Genomic DNA, 17,077 nt, shown 5'->3' with positions numbered 1-17,077 from the left:
TACAGTTACAACAATTTCATTGTGATTATTACTCTACAGCGAACTTTGTCAAATGTAATAAATCATGTTTTTACTCCAGATTTTTGTGATCATGAATAAGAACAAAGTTTCATGTAGGTTAATCTATGCAGAACATTGAATAGACTTAATTATTGAAGGTCGTATGCATATTTATCAGTAAAGGTTGCTCTCCCTTTATGACATGGGTCTATTCATTGTGCTTTTGTTTTAAAATTATATTTCGTTTTGTAATGTCAGCTTTATCGAAACTTACCAATTATACGATATTCTTGAAGAGTATGGTCAAGTATTAAATTAAAACTGTGAATAGCTATGAAGTTTTCAATGAATGACAAATTTCAGGTACTCATGTGATTCATCTCTTATAATTGACTAAGTAATCAATGATTAATCGGATATATTCCATTGTATTCTATATAATACAATAAATCTTTTTTTTAAAGTGATAGATAACAGGATATTTGAACTATTGTTAAATGACAACTATTATTTAATGCGTAATTTAATCATAAACGTGATACATGAATGTAAGCGGTTTTTTAATACTACTCTCATCCTATATGCCAATCAAATTGTTATAGCATATTACGTATCTATATACTATTGTGAAATAATTTCAGCTAATTTTATTTATCACAAATACTTCAGCACAGTGTGATGAGTAGTATTTTTCCATGTTTCCTCACGATTAATGACAACCAGGTTGTTTTTCACTTGTCAGGAATTATGTTGGAAACGCATTATTACTTCCTGTATATTGGTAGGTAAAATTTTTAACGAAATACAGTTTTAAACACAAAAGTAGGTACACGTGAAGGTAAATATGTAACACATGAAAATTAATCAAGTTATATATTTATGTTGAGAAATGAATAGTAAAAACAAAGGTAATAATAATTTTTCAGCAAATAAATAAATTCACTCTTCATCCCATTACATAAGCTAGTGTCTATCAGAACTCAGTAGCTAAGTGGATAACTCGATGGTGTTTGAAGCGAACAGTACTGGATTCGAGTGGTGGAGTAAACATCAACACTAGGATACAGGTACATCCGGCTGACGAGTCCTAAATAGGACGGAACTCGCGCCTTGGATTCCACTGCTAGCAACCATCCATCATTGGTTATAATTTAAGAATAGCTTAAAGCTAAAAACAGTACATAAAAACATATTCCTAAACAGTATCAAGTTACAATAGAGAATAACAAAAGTAATAGCCATAATTAGGAAGCTTTAAATATTTTCATTAAGATAACTAACTGATCTAAGCTAAAAAATACTACTAAAAACATGGAAAAGCTAAATAGCCGTTTTGTCCTAGCATTGGACTCCTTAGCTGTAGGTACTCACGAAATCGTAGCTGGGAGTCGAACCCTGAGCCTTCCGTTTTGAGCACAAATCCTTATCCTTTAGATGGTTAAGTCGAGATCCAATGGTATATATGCTTAATTTCAATCAATATATTAAAAATTAGATGTACAATAATTACAACGATACGACGACATAGAAAATTTTGTAAATTAACCCAAACAGATGGACTTAAAATCTTATATTACATAATTTTATAATTCCCGACAGTTTAAAATTGTGCATAGTAATTAATTGAGATCTAAACAATATTTAAACACATCCTAATCAGTAGATTCCATAGAAATTGACATTTAATCAATTCCAATTTCTTACTTTATATAAACAATGTGTAATTATTTGTATTAAAATAATGAGAATATCTTTTTTTTTGTGTGAATACTTCCATAAGGAAATAATAAATTGATAACATCATTCTCTTTGTCAAGCAATTAACAGCTAACGTGTATGTGATTTCTTACCTATTTATATCTAGTATGTTACTAAATAATTAAAATACAGTAGAGTGTTCTGGTACCAGTGATTATAATCAAATAAATTTCAATATCCTTCCAACATACCGTTCAGTCAAACACGAGTTTTTTCATGTTACTGAGTTATATAGAAAAAATGAATTGAAATATTGATTACAAATTGAAGCCTAATCCGGAACTATGCATTACCACACAGAATAGTAAATCGTATTGTACTTTTAGTTTATTCTTTTTTTTCTTTTTATTATGTATGTATTACTATCATTAATTATTATTATGTTGGTCATCCACTTCAAAATGATTTATGTTTCAACTTTCTCAATTTTATTCCATCTAGTCTTTTCATTTTATTATCTTTGACTCATTCAATGATTCTAACTGTTTTTCAGTAACTAAAATATTTACGTATTTAACTATTGATTTTATTCTATTGAAAGTACAAGGCATAATCAATTGTCTCTTTGCATCGTACTCACTTTTACAATCAATATAATAACAAATGACTATGGTTACAACTTATGTTACAACAAGTAATTGTTAATGAAAATTATTTAATTGATATTACATGTTTAACGAATTAAAAACTCAATAAACACAAGCAAATATCCTACGATAGTATCATAGGTATTAATGATATTATAATTTAAATAATCAAAACCACTTTATAAATTGAACAATATGCTGTCATTATAAAATGTCTATTCATTTCTCGACATAACCAATCTGTATTGTAAATTTGCCTAATCTATATTATTCTTATCCATATATGACTACATAAGAAACTGAATTGTAAATTGTAGACTACTGTAGAGGATTCATGTCTTAAAACATATTACCCACATAGATATGATGGATTGATTTTGTAATTATCTCACTTATCATTATTTTATCTAATTAACTTAGTTTAAATCCTCAATAGTTGTTTTCTTCTAGTCTGTTACTACTCAGTAATACACAGACAAGACCTGTTATCATTTGATTGCCAGAGTATTTCACAATGTTTTTAAGATGTTATCAATAAGAATCAGATATCTTAATTTTATCTTCAAAAAATGACTGAAATTGACATAACTTGTGGCCTGTATTCCCTGATAATGTACAATATAATGATACCACCAATTAAAGAACAATGAATTATCAATCGGACCAATGACGCAGAAAACAACTACGAGCAGTCTACAGTCCTTATCCGTCCTGCTTACAAACTAGCTCAGCCAGCCTGTTAACTCCAGAACACCAATTACAACCTCTGCAATATCAATCATTTATTTCAAATATACTAGGTTTATATACAAACCAGAAAGACCACATCGTATCATAAAATGGGAAACAACATTTGTACAGGATTTGGCCAAATGTGGCTGTGAATGTGGGAGATAGTACTTGGTAGTAATTGGGCATAATTCAAGAATGGTAAATCGCATAATAACAGTTCATAAATCAGAATAAAGCTTATGATTAAAGGAATACGAATATGAATAGTTTAGTTATTTAGTGGCCCGTGATCTGATTCCTATTTAGATCGTATAAATGTTTGTTATCGCCTATTCTCGTATATCATCGTCGACTTAAATCGCGTTATCCAATAACGGAATTAAATAAGTCGAATAACGAGAATTGACTTGAGAATACATATATTTTGTATATGAAGCGATTGAAACAGAGCAAACCAAAATGACACGCAGGGAAGATGGCTGGGAAGCCAACTCCATTTTAGTCAAGCGTTACTCAATATTTATAGTCAGACAAAATAAAGCTACAGACATGTGATGAGTCATGGGATATGAAGTGTACACACATATACGCTCATATAAAAACAGTCAAGACTGACAAGCGAATAATTGACAAGGTCAAAATATGACTCAAGTAGAATGAATAGAATGCTTCGTCCAAAAACTAGAATAAGGTATATGGGCTTAAAATAATGACTGGCACTACAGTTATTTATCAATTATACGATAAAATTATAAGTATAGTATTGTTCCATATTTGAGTCCCAAAAGTTACCATTCATTGTTCTCATCGGGATATAACATAAATATGGATTTCAATATAGTGAAAATTCCCACTTTGCCATTTAGTAAATATGGCTTTGTATTTTGTTTACATGTAAACCTTTTTAACATTATTATAGTATTATAACACTAAAGTGAATTTGATACATAGATATTTTTCTTTGTTTCTTTTTTATTCTGATTTTAGTCAAAACGAAATAGTCTCACATCGCTTGGTCAAGATAGTGGAAATGGTGACAGTCTTGAAACAACAACTATGTCTTTTATTCCTATAACACAATCGATTTGGTTAAATAGTGCAATGAATGATATTTATGACAAACAACCAGTCAATTTATCTTTAGTTCATGTATATACTCCATTATCTAGTGTTAAAGAAATCGACTGTAGTAACGTAAATAATAATAATAATTCCAATAGCTTAGCGATCACCACCTCTATAGCTACTACTACACCTGAGTACACCGTAAAGTATATGCATTGAACATTTTATTGATCACTTACTACATACAATAAAAATGTCTGAAATATAAATAAATCTAAAACATCAACAAATTTATATCACAAAGCCAATAGAATATTTAACACTTAACTCCGTACAATTAACAATTTGTACTGTTTGATTTTGTAAATAGTAATTATCTACACTTCTCGGTTGTCATTATATTTGTTCATTGTTCATAAAATCGATTTAAAAATATTATTAATTGATCTATAAAAACAAACAAATCAACAAGACCTATGAGTTACAATAATAAAAAAGGGATAATATACATGATATTAGAAGAGAATAATTAATACTTTATTTATTCTGTAAATGATTCTAAATTGAACTATTCATTCATGAACATTTTTTTCATTCACTATCATTATTCATAAATTGTATTTACTGACAAGTGAAACATACTATAAATGTGAGAGTATGATACAATACTGATGGTGAAACACTCTTCATTATGCAGCCTGTTAATTAATTCGTTATATTAATCGAAATATATTGAGTTGCATTTCTGTTACATTTTAATTACTAAAGAGAAATGAAACGATAATTTCTTTTTTTTTTGTTGCTTCATTCATGTTTATAGTAAAAACGTATCCTTTCTTTTGTAAGACCTATTTTATAATGTATACAAAAAAGCTTGATCCCAGATGTTGGTTCTCTTATCGTTCTAGTTATTTATTTTTTGAACTAATGGATTCTCTATCAAAAGATATTTGGTGATACTGCTAATTATTAAACCTGAAAATAGGAGAACAAATTATATGTATAATAATGTTTAAGATGAATACGTTCAGAGCTCTTAAACCATACTTCTGGACTGATAAACTAGTTATTTTGAGTTGTTGAATAGATGGAACTTTTTTAAAGGACATATGTATTTTATGGTACTTTGTTACCGCAACCTTCATCGTTTGTCAAACCATCGAAAATCATTATATACATGATTGATATTTTGTGCTATTCTTCGCCATGGCACACTCTTAATCACACATGTAGTCTAATCCAAGACGCATATATTTCTTGTTTAGAGCAATAATATTAGGACACTATTCTGTGTTTGACTACTCAAATTATTAAAAACTAGATTGTTGAAAGAAATGAAGCAATGGGTTATCAATCTTAATAAACAGAATTGATTTCCTGTTACATCTGGTTTACTTGTATCTCATATGAACTAACTTGCCTGATTGAATGAAATATCTGGAGATTTCAAAATGTCAGTAAATGCTAATTTCTGTCATATTATTAAACTTTAAAGTATAAAATGGTTAATTTATGAGCTAGAAATACCACAATTCAGGGTTAAAATCTTCTTTTACGGTTAGATCTTGTATGGTGTAAACATATATTAGAACTCTAGTATAGCATAGGAACAGTTAGAAGACTTTGAAAACATACTTATTTCTTCACCTATAAAGAAAATCATCAAGATTTATTTTAGAAACATCAGGTGTACTGACCATACATTTTACCTTTTGGGGATTCGATTGAATAAGCGGTAGTTGTTTACGCAATTATACGAAAAAAGCATGGTAAAAAAGATTGGTTTTTAGTAAGACATCGATGGTTCGCCTCAAAAAATGTCAGTCTTAGAACTTAATATGTTCTTAGAAATACCTTATATTAGGTCTTGAAGAACACCAAACAATGGTAAAATTTTAACATCATGACAGTTAAATGAATGAGGGTATCGACTAAACACATGGAACGAAATTTATTAAGTCACAGAAGAACTGTTACCCAAACGTAGACAATTGAATGTTTCAAGTTAATGCACACGACATTATGATATTTCCAAAAACAATAACCTCCGTACAATTTGAAAATAGATTAAGCTTGTACATTTTTCAGTTTTGCATGATTCTGATATTCACTGAATTACTGCGAATTGGAGGAAGTATAGAGATTTGCTACTATTGAACAATTAAACAAAACTTGAGATAAAACTGTGAATTCCACGATTTATATAACTGAAATGAACGCTTTCATATGTCGATTTGTTTTGCAAATCCGTTTCAATAATTAGTTTTCATTCGTAATCATTACACTGAACGTCAAATCATACTGTTGAATATCCAACACTAAGAATAGAATATTGATTTACACCGTATGCCTAGAAAAATACTTTCTCTTAAAATTATTGACATCACTTCCATAATAGAACTGAGGCGTTTCTCGTTATGTGAATACTGTTTGATCCGGGATAAAGACAGACACTAACAACTAATCGATGGATTAAACTATGTTAGTAAACGTTCACTACAATAATGCTGCTTACAAAATATCTTAGTTTTTAAATATTTGTTGACTATGTGTTAGATCAGTTATTTCTAAACCACTGAAGAGTGAATTACTGTAAGATTTTGAAAAATCAGTCATCCACAAAATTTGTGAATGAAATCATAAATAAAATATGTAAATTATCGAAGATCTATTAGATTCATAAATTTTGGTACAGTCTTCAATGGGAAGAAATATCATTATCATAATCATAGAAAACTGTCTTGAAGTAGAGTACGACACAATTATTATATTGTTACTTTTTACTAATACATAAGTGAAGTTAATAAGCACTAAATACCAGTTGCTACATATGAATGTTAGATGTTACAGCCTTTCACTAGTGTTTACCAAATGTATAGGTAGGTGGAGAGTAGTTTATTAAAACACTAAATATTATTTGTAAGATAATGTGGTTGTTACAACACAAGTTAAATAATCTTTGTAATTACCCCATCAGTAAATAAACTTATTCAAATAAAATAAATAGGAGAATCTCATGCTATTAGTAGTTTAACAAGAGTCAATTTTATTCTATTATATGATGCAAACTTAGATAACTATTGAAGAGTCTCACATTAGACTGGGATATTTAACTATCTGCTGAAGATCTAGTGTAAAGCTTGAATTTATGTAATTGTTATATATATCATCCTGTTCCTCTAACTTACATGATATTGAAAGACGTTTTTAAGGATTGTTACCACCTTTCTTATATATATTCATATGAAACACACTGATAGAAAGTTTCATAGCAAAATAAAATAAATCTTTTATGTTATGTTATAAAACCATACCACCGTCCATTTAAGCATACACTATAACAACATTTTACGCAATTCATAAATACAAAAATAAATATTCCGACAAATAATGTTTTAATCATTACCCTCAAGAAAATAAAACTAACATTTATATTTAAATTATGTCATCTATCAAATTGAGATTTTAAACAAACCGAAATTTCTTTCATTAATAGTTAACATACTAATAGTCTATTTAATTGTGTTTTATTTACCTATTAGTAACTGAATACAACCTTCTAAAGATTATCTAATGATGCAATAAATAATTTTATTTTAATTATTGATTTAAATAAAATAAAAAAAACAAGAAAAACTTCAATGGTTAAGATCATGAGTCAGTTGAAGCTAGACCACCATGGAAAAACTGGAAGCACTGGACGGCCGTTTCGTCCTAATGTGGGACTCCTCGGCAGTTGTCTAGGGATTAAGTGCTCACGCGCGAAACCAGTGGGTTCTGGGTTCGAATCTCGCAGGGGGAGAGGTCGTGGATGCGCACTGCTGAGGAGTCCCACAATAGGACGAAGCGGCCGTTCAGTGCTTCCAGGTTTTTCATGGTGGTCTAGCTTCAACTGACTCATGATCTTAACCATTAAAATTACTATAATATCCACAAAACTCATCTGACATTTAAAAAATTTCTTAATTTCAATCAATTTCCAATCTTAACAATTCAATTTTGTTTTTATTTTGATTTGAGATAAATGATGTAAAATAAAAGACAGCTGTCATTAAGTTTCTTTGTTTTCTCTTCTTTTTTGTTTTTGTTTTTAATACAAGACTATTGTATACCACTGTATATTATGATATCATCCTTCAATAATAAACAATTATAAGATAAACGCCCTTGATTAAATGTTGTGTCATATTCTAAAAATAACAGTTAAAATTCATGTAAAAATAAAATACACCATTACATATTTAGTATATTACATAATTATATAATGCAAATAGTAAGAATTATTAAATAACATAATAAACTTTCAATATTCCATATGATTAGTTTTGATACTTGTAATATTTTGGTTTATGCACTTTCGTAGATTGGTTGAAGTTAGGCAATAACACCGTAGGATGCCGGCTCAGTGGTCTAATGGTTAAGCGCTCACGAGCGAGAGTGATAGGTCCTGGGTTCGAATCTCGCAGAGGACGAACGGGATCGTGGATACGCACTACTGAGGAGTCCTACAATAGGACTAGACAGCCTTCTAGTGCTTCCAGGTTTTCCATGTTGGTCTAGCTTCAATTTACTCATGATTTCAACTATTGAAATTATAAGATAAACGCCCTTGATTGAATGTTATGTCATATTCTAAAAATAACAGTTAAAATTCATGTAAAAAATAAAATACACCATTACATATTTAGTATATTACATAATTATATAATGCAAATAGTAAGAATTATTAAATAACATAATAAACTTTCAATATTACATTTTTGCTTAGTTTTGTTACTTATAATATTTTGGTTTAAGCTTATTATTTAACTGATAAGTATAAGTTATAGGATAAATAACATGTAAAGTAAGCCATATAATCAATTCCTAATAATGATATTATGAATAATAAATAAGAACTTTCGTCTAAATTTGAACGAATAGTTTCACAATATTTGGGCGCTGAGTTAATGTGAGACATTAAAGAGATTTTATAAATACATTCTTCCTCTTTAATGATATTATGAATATGTTAGTATTTTGTAAAATAAATTATACATTGAGCTTAGTTTAGAATCGACAGAACTATTAGTAACTTATCAGATATGTACCTCAGTGTACAAGTGATCATGTATAATCAGGTTATTTTGTTTAGTTAGTCAGGTAATTTTATTATATGATTCAATGTTAACTAACAAAATATAACTTAATTTCATATTTTCATTACTTCTACAATACAGCATTCTGAAGGTTTAATGTTATCTTGGATGATTAGACCTTTACAAAGCGGTCATATTTGACTAAAAGCTGCAAAGTACTTGTCTTTAACTTTTATGTTGTTCTTTCCAACCCATACTAACAGGTGTCCTCTCAAGCATCAAAAAATGTTCTTCCTTGAACGATACATGTACCTAACTTTGCACTAACAGATGAATAAATTAATTTTTATTGAATCTGTCAAAAGAGTTATTTCATCCCTTATGCAGGTGAGTACCAACGAACGACTAGTGCATGATACTCTTAGTAAAGCTGCATAAATATTTTTCCCAAAGGTTTTCTCTACAATATTTTTTTAAACCAAGATCAATGTATATACTCTACTTCTATCCATTTATGGCTTATTAATTACGCCCGGTATGTTTAATATTTATTTCAATAAACTTTGATGGGTAATCACTACTAACAATCTAGTTCTAAGAAACTAAACCTCTTCTATGGTGTCTTCTATGTATAATTTCATATTCTGTACGCTTTCACAATGGATCAAATCCCTTTTCATTAAAACATAAAGAATTGAATGTTCATAGCAGTGTTTTATGCACTGATAAATGTTAAAAAGGCTTCCACGCTACGAGAGTGAATACTTTCAATATGAAGATACATATGATACTTTATAATAAACCCCTAGACATGTATTATATTTTGACCTTAAATGACAAAAAAATTTTAAATAAACTATATGAATATTTTTCTTTCATTGGAGTTCTTAATAAGGTTAGAACGTCACGACGAAAGTTAAAGCATAACTTTTTTTCAAATACTTTAACACTAATATACAGAGATTTTGATGAAAGTTAGTGTTAAATTACTTTCTAAGATCAGGTTTAAGACTTATCTAATAATTTGTTAGTTCATACTTGATGCTTTCTGATTGGCTAAGACTGGTCAAGCTATTAAGCTCGTCTAGAAGTATACTTTATGTATATTATAATTAATTAAAAACGTTTTTAAATAATATAACAAAAGTCTGAGTTTTGTTACAAGTGAATTACTATATTTAATGAAATGTTAACCCTCGCAACAAATTAAAAGACCTAGTAGGTTTCGGGACTAACCTATGCTTGATAATTTCAAACAAACTGAGCATTGGGTAGCTTGTTATGAATAAAATTAGTAATATATTTATGGTATCTTGATGAGCATTAAAAATTCCATCTCTGTTATTTTGCAGTCTAATATAAACTACTACTTTACAGTAAACAAAAAGCAAACAAACTGCATTCATAGAAGTCTAAATACCACAAAGTAACAATGCAAAAATACTCAATACAATCAAGATATATCTAATCAAATCAATGTCATGTCACTTTGGTCAAAGTGATTTTTATGAGACCACCTTATGTGTTTGTAGGTATGTAAATAGGTGTGAAAAATGTAACATTTGTAATGACGAAAAAAAGTTCAGTTCATATCTGTGTAAATGTTATGCAATATTGAAGAGAATTAATTATGATAGATTGAATAAATGATTTAATTCATATAGATGGTTAGGTAGACTTTCAGTAGTAACTATCATATGACTTATGTTCTTAGTCCATCTTATGTAACTCACAATCTCTCCCAATTATTTACCTATAAGCAATCAAATCTATTTTTTCTATTCTATCAAACCAGGGTAAACACTGATTTTTTAATGGATGGAAAACTAACATAGATTTACTACATATCATTCAAATGACAAATTGAATATTGAATATTACCGAAAGCCGAAGTCATAGGAATTTATTATTATTATTGCATAACAAATGACTTGACAACTATTAAAATAAACTTTATCATAATGTAAATAATCTTAGAGAAATACTAAGACAAAAAAGGAAGCAAATTGACATTTCACACTATACATTTAAAAATAAATAAATATGAACTACAAAAAATAGACATTACAATAGACAATGCATATTTTGACTATCTTTACAGTAGAAAAATAGTCGAACAAACAAATAATGTCCACTAGTCAACGATTGAAATCATTGAAATTGACAGAATTGATTTGCATTAAATTTAATATGTATGTCTGTAGCAGGTCGGATATCAAAATGAAAGGCTTATTTTAGTCTTATTGAATAACATAAATTATGAATGAATACATAAGTTAAAGCGTAAGAAGATTATATCATGAATAGGATCCAAATTATTAGATTAGCGTTTAAATAAATAAAGCATTTATTCTTTGTTGAAATTATTTAACAAATCAAACAAAAGAAAATCTAATATATTAAGCAAATAACTTTGAAAGATTCAAGACATTGACAAGAAAATAAACATCTGATGACAAATTAACGTTGACCATTTACACTTTTTTATGTATTTTTGAAATTACAGGTTTCTAGATACTGAAAACTTCAAAACCCGACAAGTAATATTTTGTAGAAAACATAAGAAATAAATACGTTGCGCCACCGTACACCATTGTCTTCAGTGAGTTGACACCTCACAACAGACCCGGTTGAACTGGTTGAACCTACCATTAGAGTTCAACCAGGTCTGTTGTGAGGTATCAACTCACTGAAGACAATGGTGTACGGTGGCGCAACTTCGTGGATTGGTTGGAGTTAGACATTAACACCATTGGATGCCAGCTCAGTGGTCTAGTTGTTTAAGCGCCTGACGCGAGACTGATAGGTCCTGGGCTCGAATCTCGCGGGGTGCGGGATCGTGGATGCGCACTGCTGAAGAGTCCCATACTAGGACGAAACGGCCGTTCAGTACTTCCAGGTTTTCCATGGTGGTCTAGCTTCAATTGACTCATGATTTCAACCAGTGAAATTTCTAAAATCTCCACAAAAACCCTTCTGAAAATAAATGTGTTCACTTATGTATTTAAAATCAACTATCGAATAGAAATTTTAGTCGTTAAACCAAGATTTTAAACATATTTAAAAGCTTGAACAATTAACTCAAACACTTAGTTCACAATACTACAACAGAGATTTCAGTGGAATAGCACCAATTTATTTTATTTCATTAAGTCCTCAAATGTCTTATATCACAGCTGAAGTGAATCAAAAAGATACATTTATCTATCTCAGCTTTTAAGATTATGATGTCACAAACCCAATCACTAGAAAACTTAACAATCCACTCACTAATGCCTACACTACAATCAAACTAATAATTCTGAAGAAAAACAAGTTCGCTAACTCAATCAATAGTAGACATGTACTGCTTTTATGTAAGTGCTAGTTGGTTCTTTACACATACCTATAAAAACAGTCAAACTAATCGACAGAAAATATTCTAACTTTACACATGTCACAAAACGTCTTCTGATAGAAATACGAATTTTGAGGTCTTGATGGGGTTGAGCTGAGTGGCTTATTCGTGGGGCTTCCATTTTTCTTCTCAATGGTAATATCAGCACAAACTTCATATAGAAGTGAGCATTTTGAATTTCTCTACATATGACAGACAGCTTGTCCTATCAACCTCTACCTTGCCTAGCAACTGTCGGGCATTAACCTATCGTTGTCTCTACATTTATTTTAATTGTCTACCAGGATTTTCCTGACTAATTTATAAATTGCGTCGACTTTGATGTGTTTATTGACTGCTGATTGACCTAAGTACCAAGCTTCTTAAAATTCACTGGTCTTTGTATTACATCTATCTAAAATCTTAGCAGTTTCCCAGCTGAACGTGTTCCCATAATTGTCCACATGCACTGACATAAGTGAAGATGTATCATTGCATTTGACAGCTAGTTGATGTTTATATAAACTAAGATGAAGACAGGACAATTTCTAAACAACTTGAGAACAAAAGACATTGGATAAATATCATGATATCTTTCAAGAAATATGACAAATAGCCAAGCTGTAGTCATCTGAAGTTTATTGTAATTACTCTAATAAAGAGTCAAAAATCCGATTGATGTGTTCAGAAGGAAGCAGTTATCGTTCTTTCACTGCCTTGGTAACATGGATTATATTTCGTAACATCATATTTTTCGAACTTTTCCACTCATCTGGTTATTTCATCCTGTTCTTTATTCGAATTACTTTTAGTTCAACAATTCCTAGTTATTTATTATAAGTGAGCTTGACTCATTTTATTTCATTTTCCGTGACAACGTTTATTTCATTTCGTGACTGAATACTTTCACCCGTTCGGTGCTTGCCACTTTCAATATCGCCAATATTCTTCTGCATATTTTTATTCGATCTCTTGACTTTATTTTGATCATTGGTATACGCTGCTGATATAAGATTCTTTTGATTAAATCTATTTCTGTTAGTATTTTTGAGTTATTTTATAGTTTTAATTTAGAAACATTATTAGTTTTAAACTGTTGATCAGAGCCTATCAAAGTAAAATAAATTCATTCTATTCTGCTTAAATAATATTTGTTACCCTAGAAACTTACTCTTTTCCATTGGTCAGGAATGAGTTACAGCTTAAAAGAAAAAACATCTTTAAAAATAATCAAATAAAAGGGGCATAGATGATTTACATAAGATAGGGTTTTGTTCTCTGAGCTGAATGTTTTGGTCGTGGAGCTTTCTTTATTCTTCCGAACATCATAATCAGCACGAACTTCAGGTAGAAGTGAAATGTTCGAATTTCTCTATATATGACTTATAGCTTGTCCTGTTGACCTCGATCTTGATTGATTATCGATGACCTTTAACTTGTCATTTTCTACTTATTTATCTTGATTGTATCTCCCAATGATTTGTTTCATGGTCCTATATTTATCAATGATTTTTTCGATTGGTCGATGGAATGAATCAATTTCAACGTGTTTGTTGATTGCTGACAAACCTGAGTGCCATACAGTTTTTATGTAGTAAAGATACTGATGTAGGTGAATTGATATGCAAATATGTAATGAAATAGGAAAAAAAGTTACATGGTTGAGATATCCGACAGATCATCTGAATTAGTATGAACAGTTGTCTAATGATGTTTAGTGACAAAAAAACCCAATACCTTTCAATGAATGAATGTTACAGATCAGAACAATTGATCAGTAAAGCGAATTATTTCTTTTTAGTCAAATAATATACTTCTATAAGAAAGCTTTAAAAGTAATTAAAAATCATTCAGTAAGTAAATAAATAGAACCGGGTTTTTTCAGATTATTTATCAGATAATAGAATTAAGAATTAATTAACAAATTTATGTCTTGTCAACTAAAGTTGAGTGACTTTTTTAGTTTATTTTTAAATGTTTAATAACCTTCCCCTTGTGAGAAAATGGTTTATCTGTTTGTTTGTTTTTTCTACCGTTAGATCTCTTAGTTTGTATGATATAGAACGAAATGATTACGTAAGTTAGTAAGTAATAATGATTTCAAGTCATACTGTTGATTTTCAAAATAATGTTCTAATATGTGACTTTGTAGAGGCTGATACTATGTCAAACTTATGTAGGTTATTCTAACCTTTGAACAGATCAATCCATTCATTCTTATCAAGCCACATTTTTACCCTGTTACTTAATCGCTTATCAATCCGGACTGCTTTTTATGTGATCGTATGTGTGCTAATTACTTACCTTACACATTATGTGTCTGTAACCTATTTTTGATCTGACTATAAATATTGATTCATGAGTTAGCTCACTCGCCTTCTCGATTACGTGTCACTTTGTTTTGCTTTCTTATCAATGATTGCACGAGATACGCGCATTCAAATATCCATTCTCTTATTTGACTTATTTAATTCCGTTATTCACCAACAGGATCTAAGTCTATGATAAACATATTCAAGGATTGGGGACATGTTTATTTCAATAACGGTTATTCGTACCATCCAAATGGAGTCAGATCACCGGGCCACAAAAACGTATTCTAATTTCATAGGATAATCTTTCAGTGATGATTTAAACTAATCAAGATTATTTCATTATTTTTAAAATCAGTTATAAGGATACAATGTTTTCTTTGTGATAACAGATGAACCAAGGGAAAACAACAACATTCATTCTGTTGAAAAGAATCTCATTAAGAATAAGTAATTTTTTCCAATGATTTCCCAGAACGTCTTCATCATCTTTGTTCGTAGATATAAGTCCATCGACACATTATTTTAACAAAACTCTTGGGTAGAATGTTCACCCTAAAGTAATGGTTAGGGTAGCAACAACTTTTTCACTGACGTAATATTACAGATCACAACGGAATTCTGCGATAATTAAACATCATTTAATCTTGTAATACATTTAATTAAATGAAGGCTTTAAGTAAAAAATTTTAACGTTATTACCTTTGAAGTAAAACTACTAGTCTTAATAATATAACTATAAACAATCTGACTGTCTTCTTTATTTCTTGATAGTTAATCACTCTATTTTAATTATCAATCGCAGAAATCTCAGATTTTAAAGAAGACTGAGGTGTGATTTTCATGAAAGATTTCAACTTGAAATTCAATTAAAATGTTCACAGTCATTGAAGTAAAGGAATAAGTGTATAATAAGTTATACTCTTTTTCTGATATTTCTTGAAATAGTATGCCCTCATCCATTTTATTTATATTAGTGTAAATTATAATTTATCATATGAATCTCTCTCTCTCTACCAAGCAACAAACAGTTTTTTGGTTACTTCAAAGTTTGATTTATATTAACTAGAACTTAAGGAAAAATAATCGTTAAAAAATCTTCGGCGCAATCGTTTGATTAAATAAATGATTATTCGAACTTAAGGATTATTTAAAGATGGTTCATTTTCTAAAGTAAACATTTTCTAACCTTATAAATATTCTGAAAAACATTTAATCGTTTTTAAACTAACCAGTTTTGTATATCAGCAGTCTAATTCACTCAAGTACTTGTAGAAAAGGATATAAAATCACAGTAGATAAAATGTTTTCCATCTTTTATATCTTTTGGTATAGCGATTAACAACTGAGTTAAGATTTACAATTCATAATGTCTTTAGAATAAAATGTTACGGTCTATTAGAGATTTATTATATCTTGATCTATCAGGATGCAAAATATATTTGGGGATTATTCACACCAATTAGAGATTGGTAAACACATTGGCACAAATTTAATATATCATTCGATGAAAATATAGGTTAGTAATCCCATTGTCGAAGTAAATATCAAGAAGAATGTATTAAATGCCTTCATGTTTTAGCTGCTCATTGAGATTGTCACCTGAAAGTGCTTAGAATTCTGTTCACAATTCTTGTGACATTAAGCTGGTAAAATGTTGAATAAAACCCAGTGAATCATAGTTTCTTTATATATCTCATAAATTTGCTACCTAACATTGTTGTTTAATTTGTTTGGGAAATTACATACTTCAAAAGATTTAAAAGATAGTTTGATTTGTCTGTTAATAAATAGTTTCCTTTTTCTTAACGAAGATTCTTTATTAGGAACCTTGAAATATACGTCATCATGACTGTTAACCAGAAACTGAAACTTGTAAAATTCAAGGCGTTCCCTATCAACCTGCATTTTATGCATATAACTTACAACATAAAACTTTCTCTAGATGTAATCGTTCAATTTAAGCTCTTTTTTGTTGTTGTTGAACAAATACCTTTATAGGAAATTAACTGAAACGCCAGGTCTAATAATCTATTGCTGTTCAAAATATTCCGAATAATAAATGTCATTCTATGATATTCACTAAGATACACACGTGTCTACATTTCTATTTTTGTAAAGTATTCTAATGGATACTCTGTCAAAATGTCATTCTGTTTGACATAAATT

General features: G+C 29.5%; 1 protein-coding gene across 1 annotated transcript in view; it reads left to right on the top strand.

Moving 5' to 3' along the window:
* CDH24_3 (Cdh24p) overlaps positions 1–5,027 on the top strand; it is a 55,265-nt gene extending 50,238 nt beyond the window's left edge. The window contains exon 5 of the mRNA XM_051219007.1: positions 4,065–5,027. Within this exon, the coding sequence (XP_051069449.1) occupies positions 4,065–4,361 (297 nt within the window). The 3' untranslated portion in view covers positions 4,362–5,027. The remainder of the gene's footprint in view (positions 1–4,064) is intronic.
* Positions 5,028–17,077: the final 12,050 nt, after the last annotated feature.

This window comes from Schistosoma haematobium, chromosome 3, assembly GCF_000699445.3.
Source record: "Schistosoma haematobium chromosome 3, whole genome shotgun sequence".
In the NCBI taxonomy this organism is placed as follows: Eukaryota; Metazoa; Platyhelminthes; class Trematoda; order Strigeidida; family Schistosomatidae; genus Schistosoma; species Schistosoma haematobium.
Note: the sequence above shows the minus strand (reverse complement) of the source record. Positions and strands in the feature narration are given on the sequence as shown.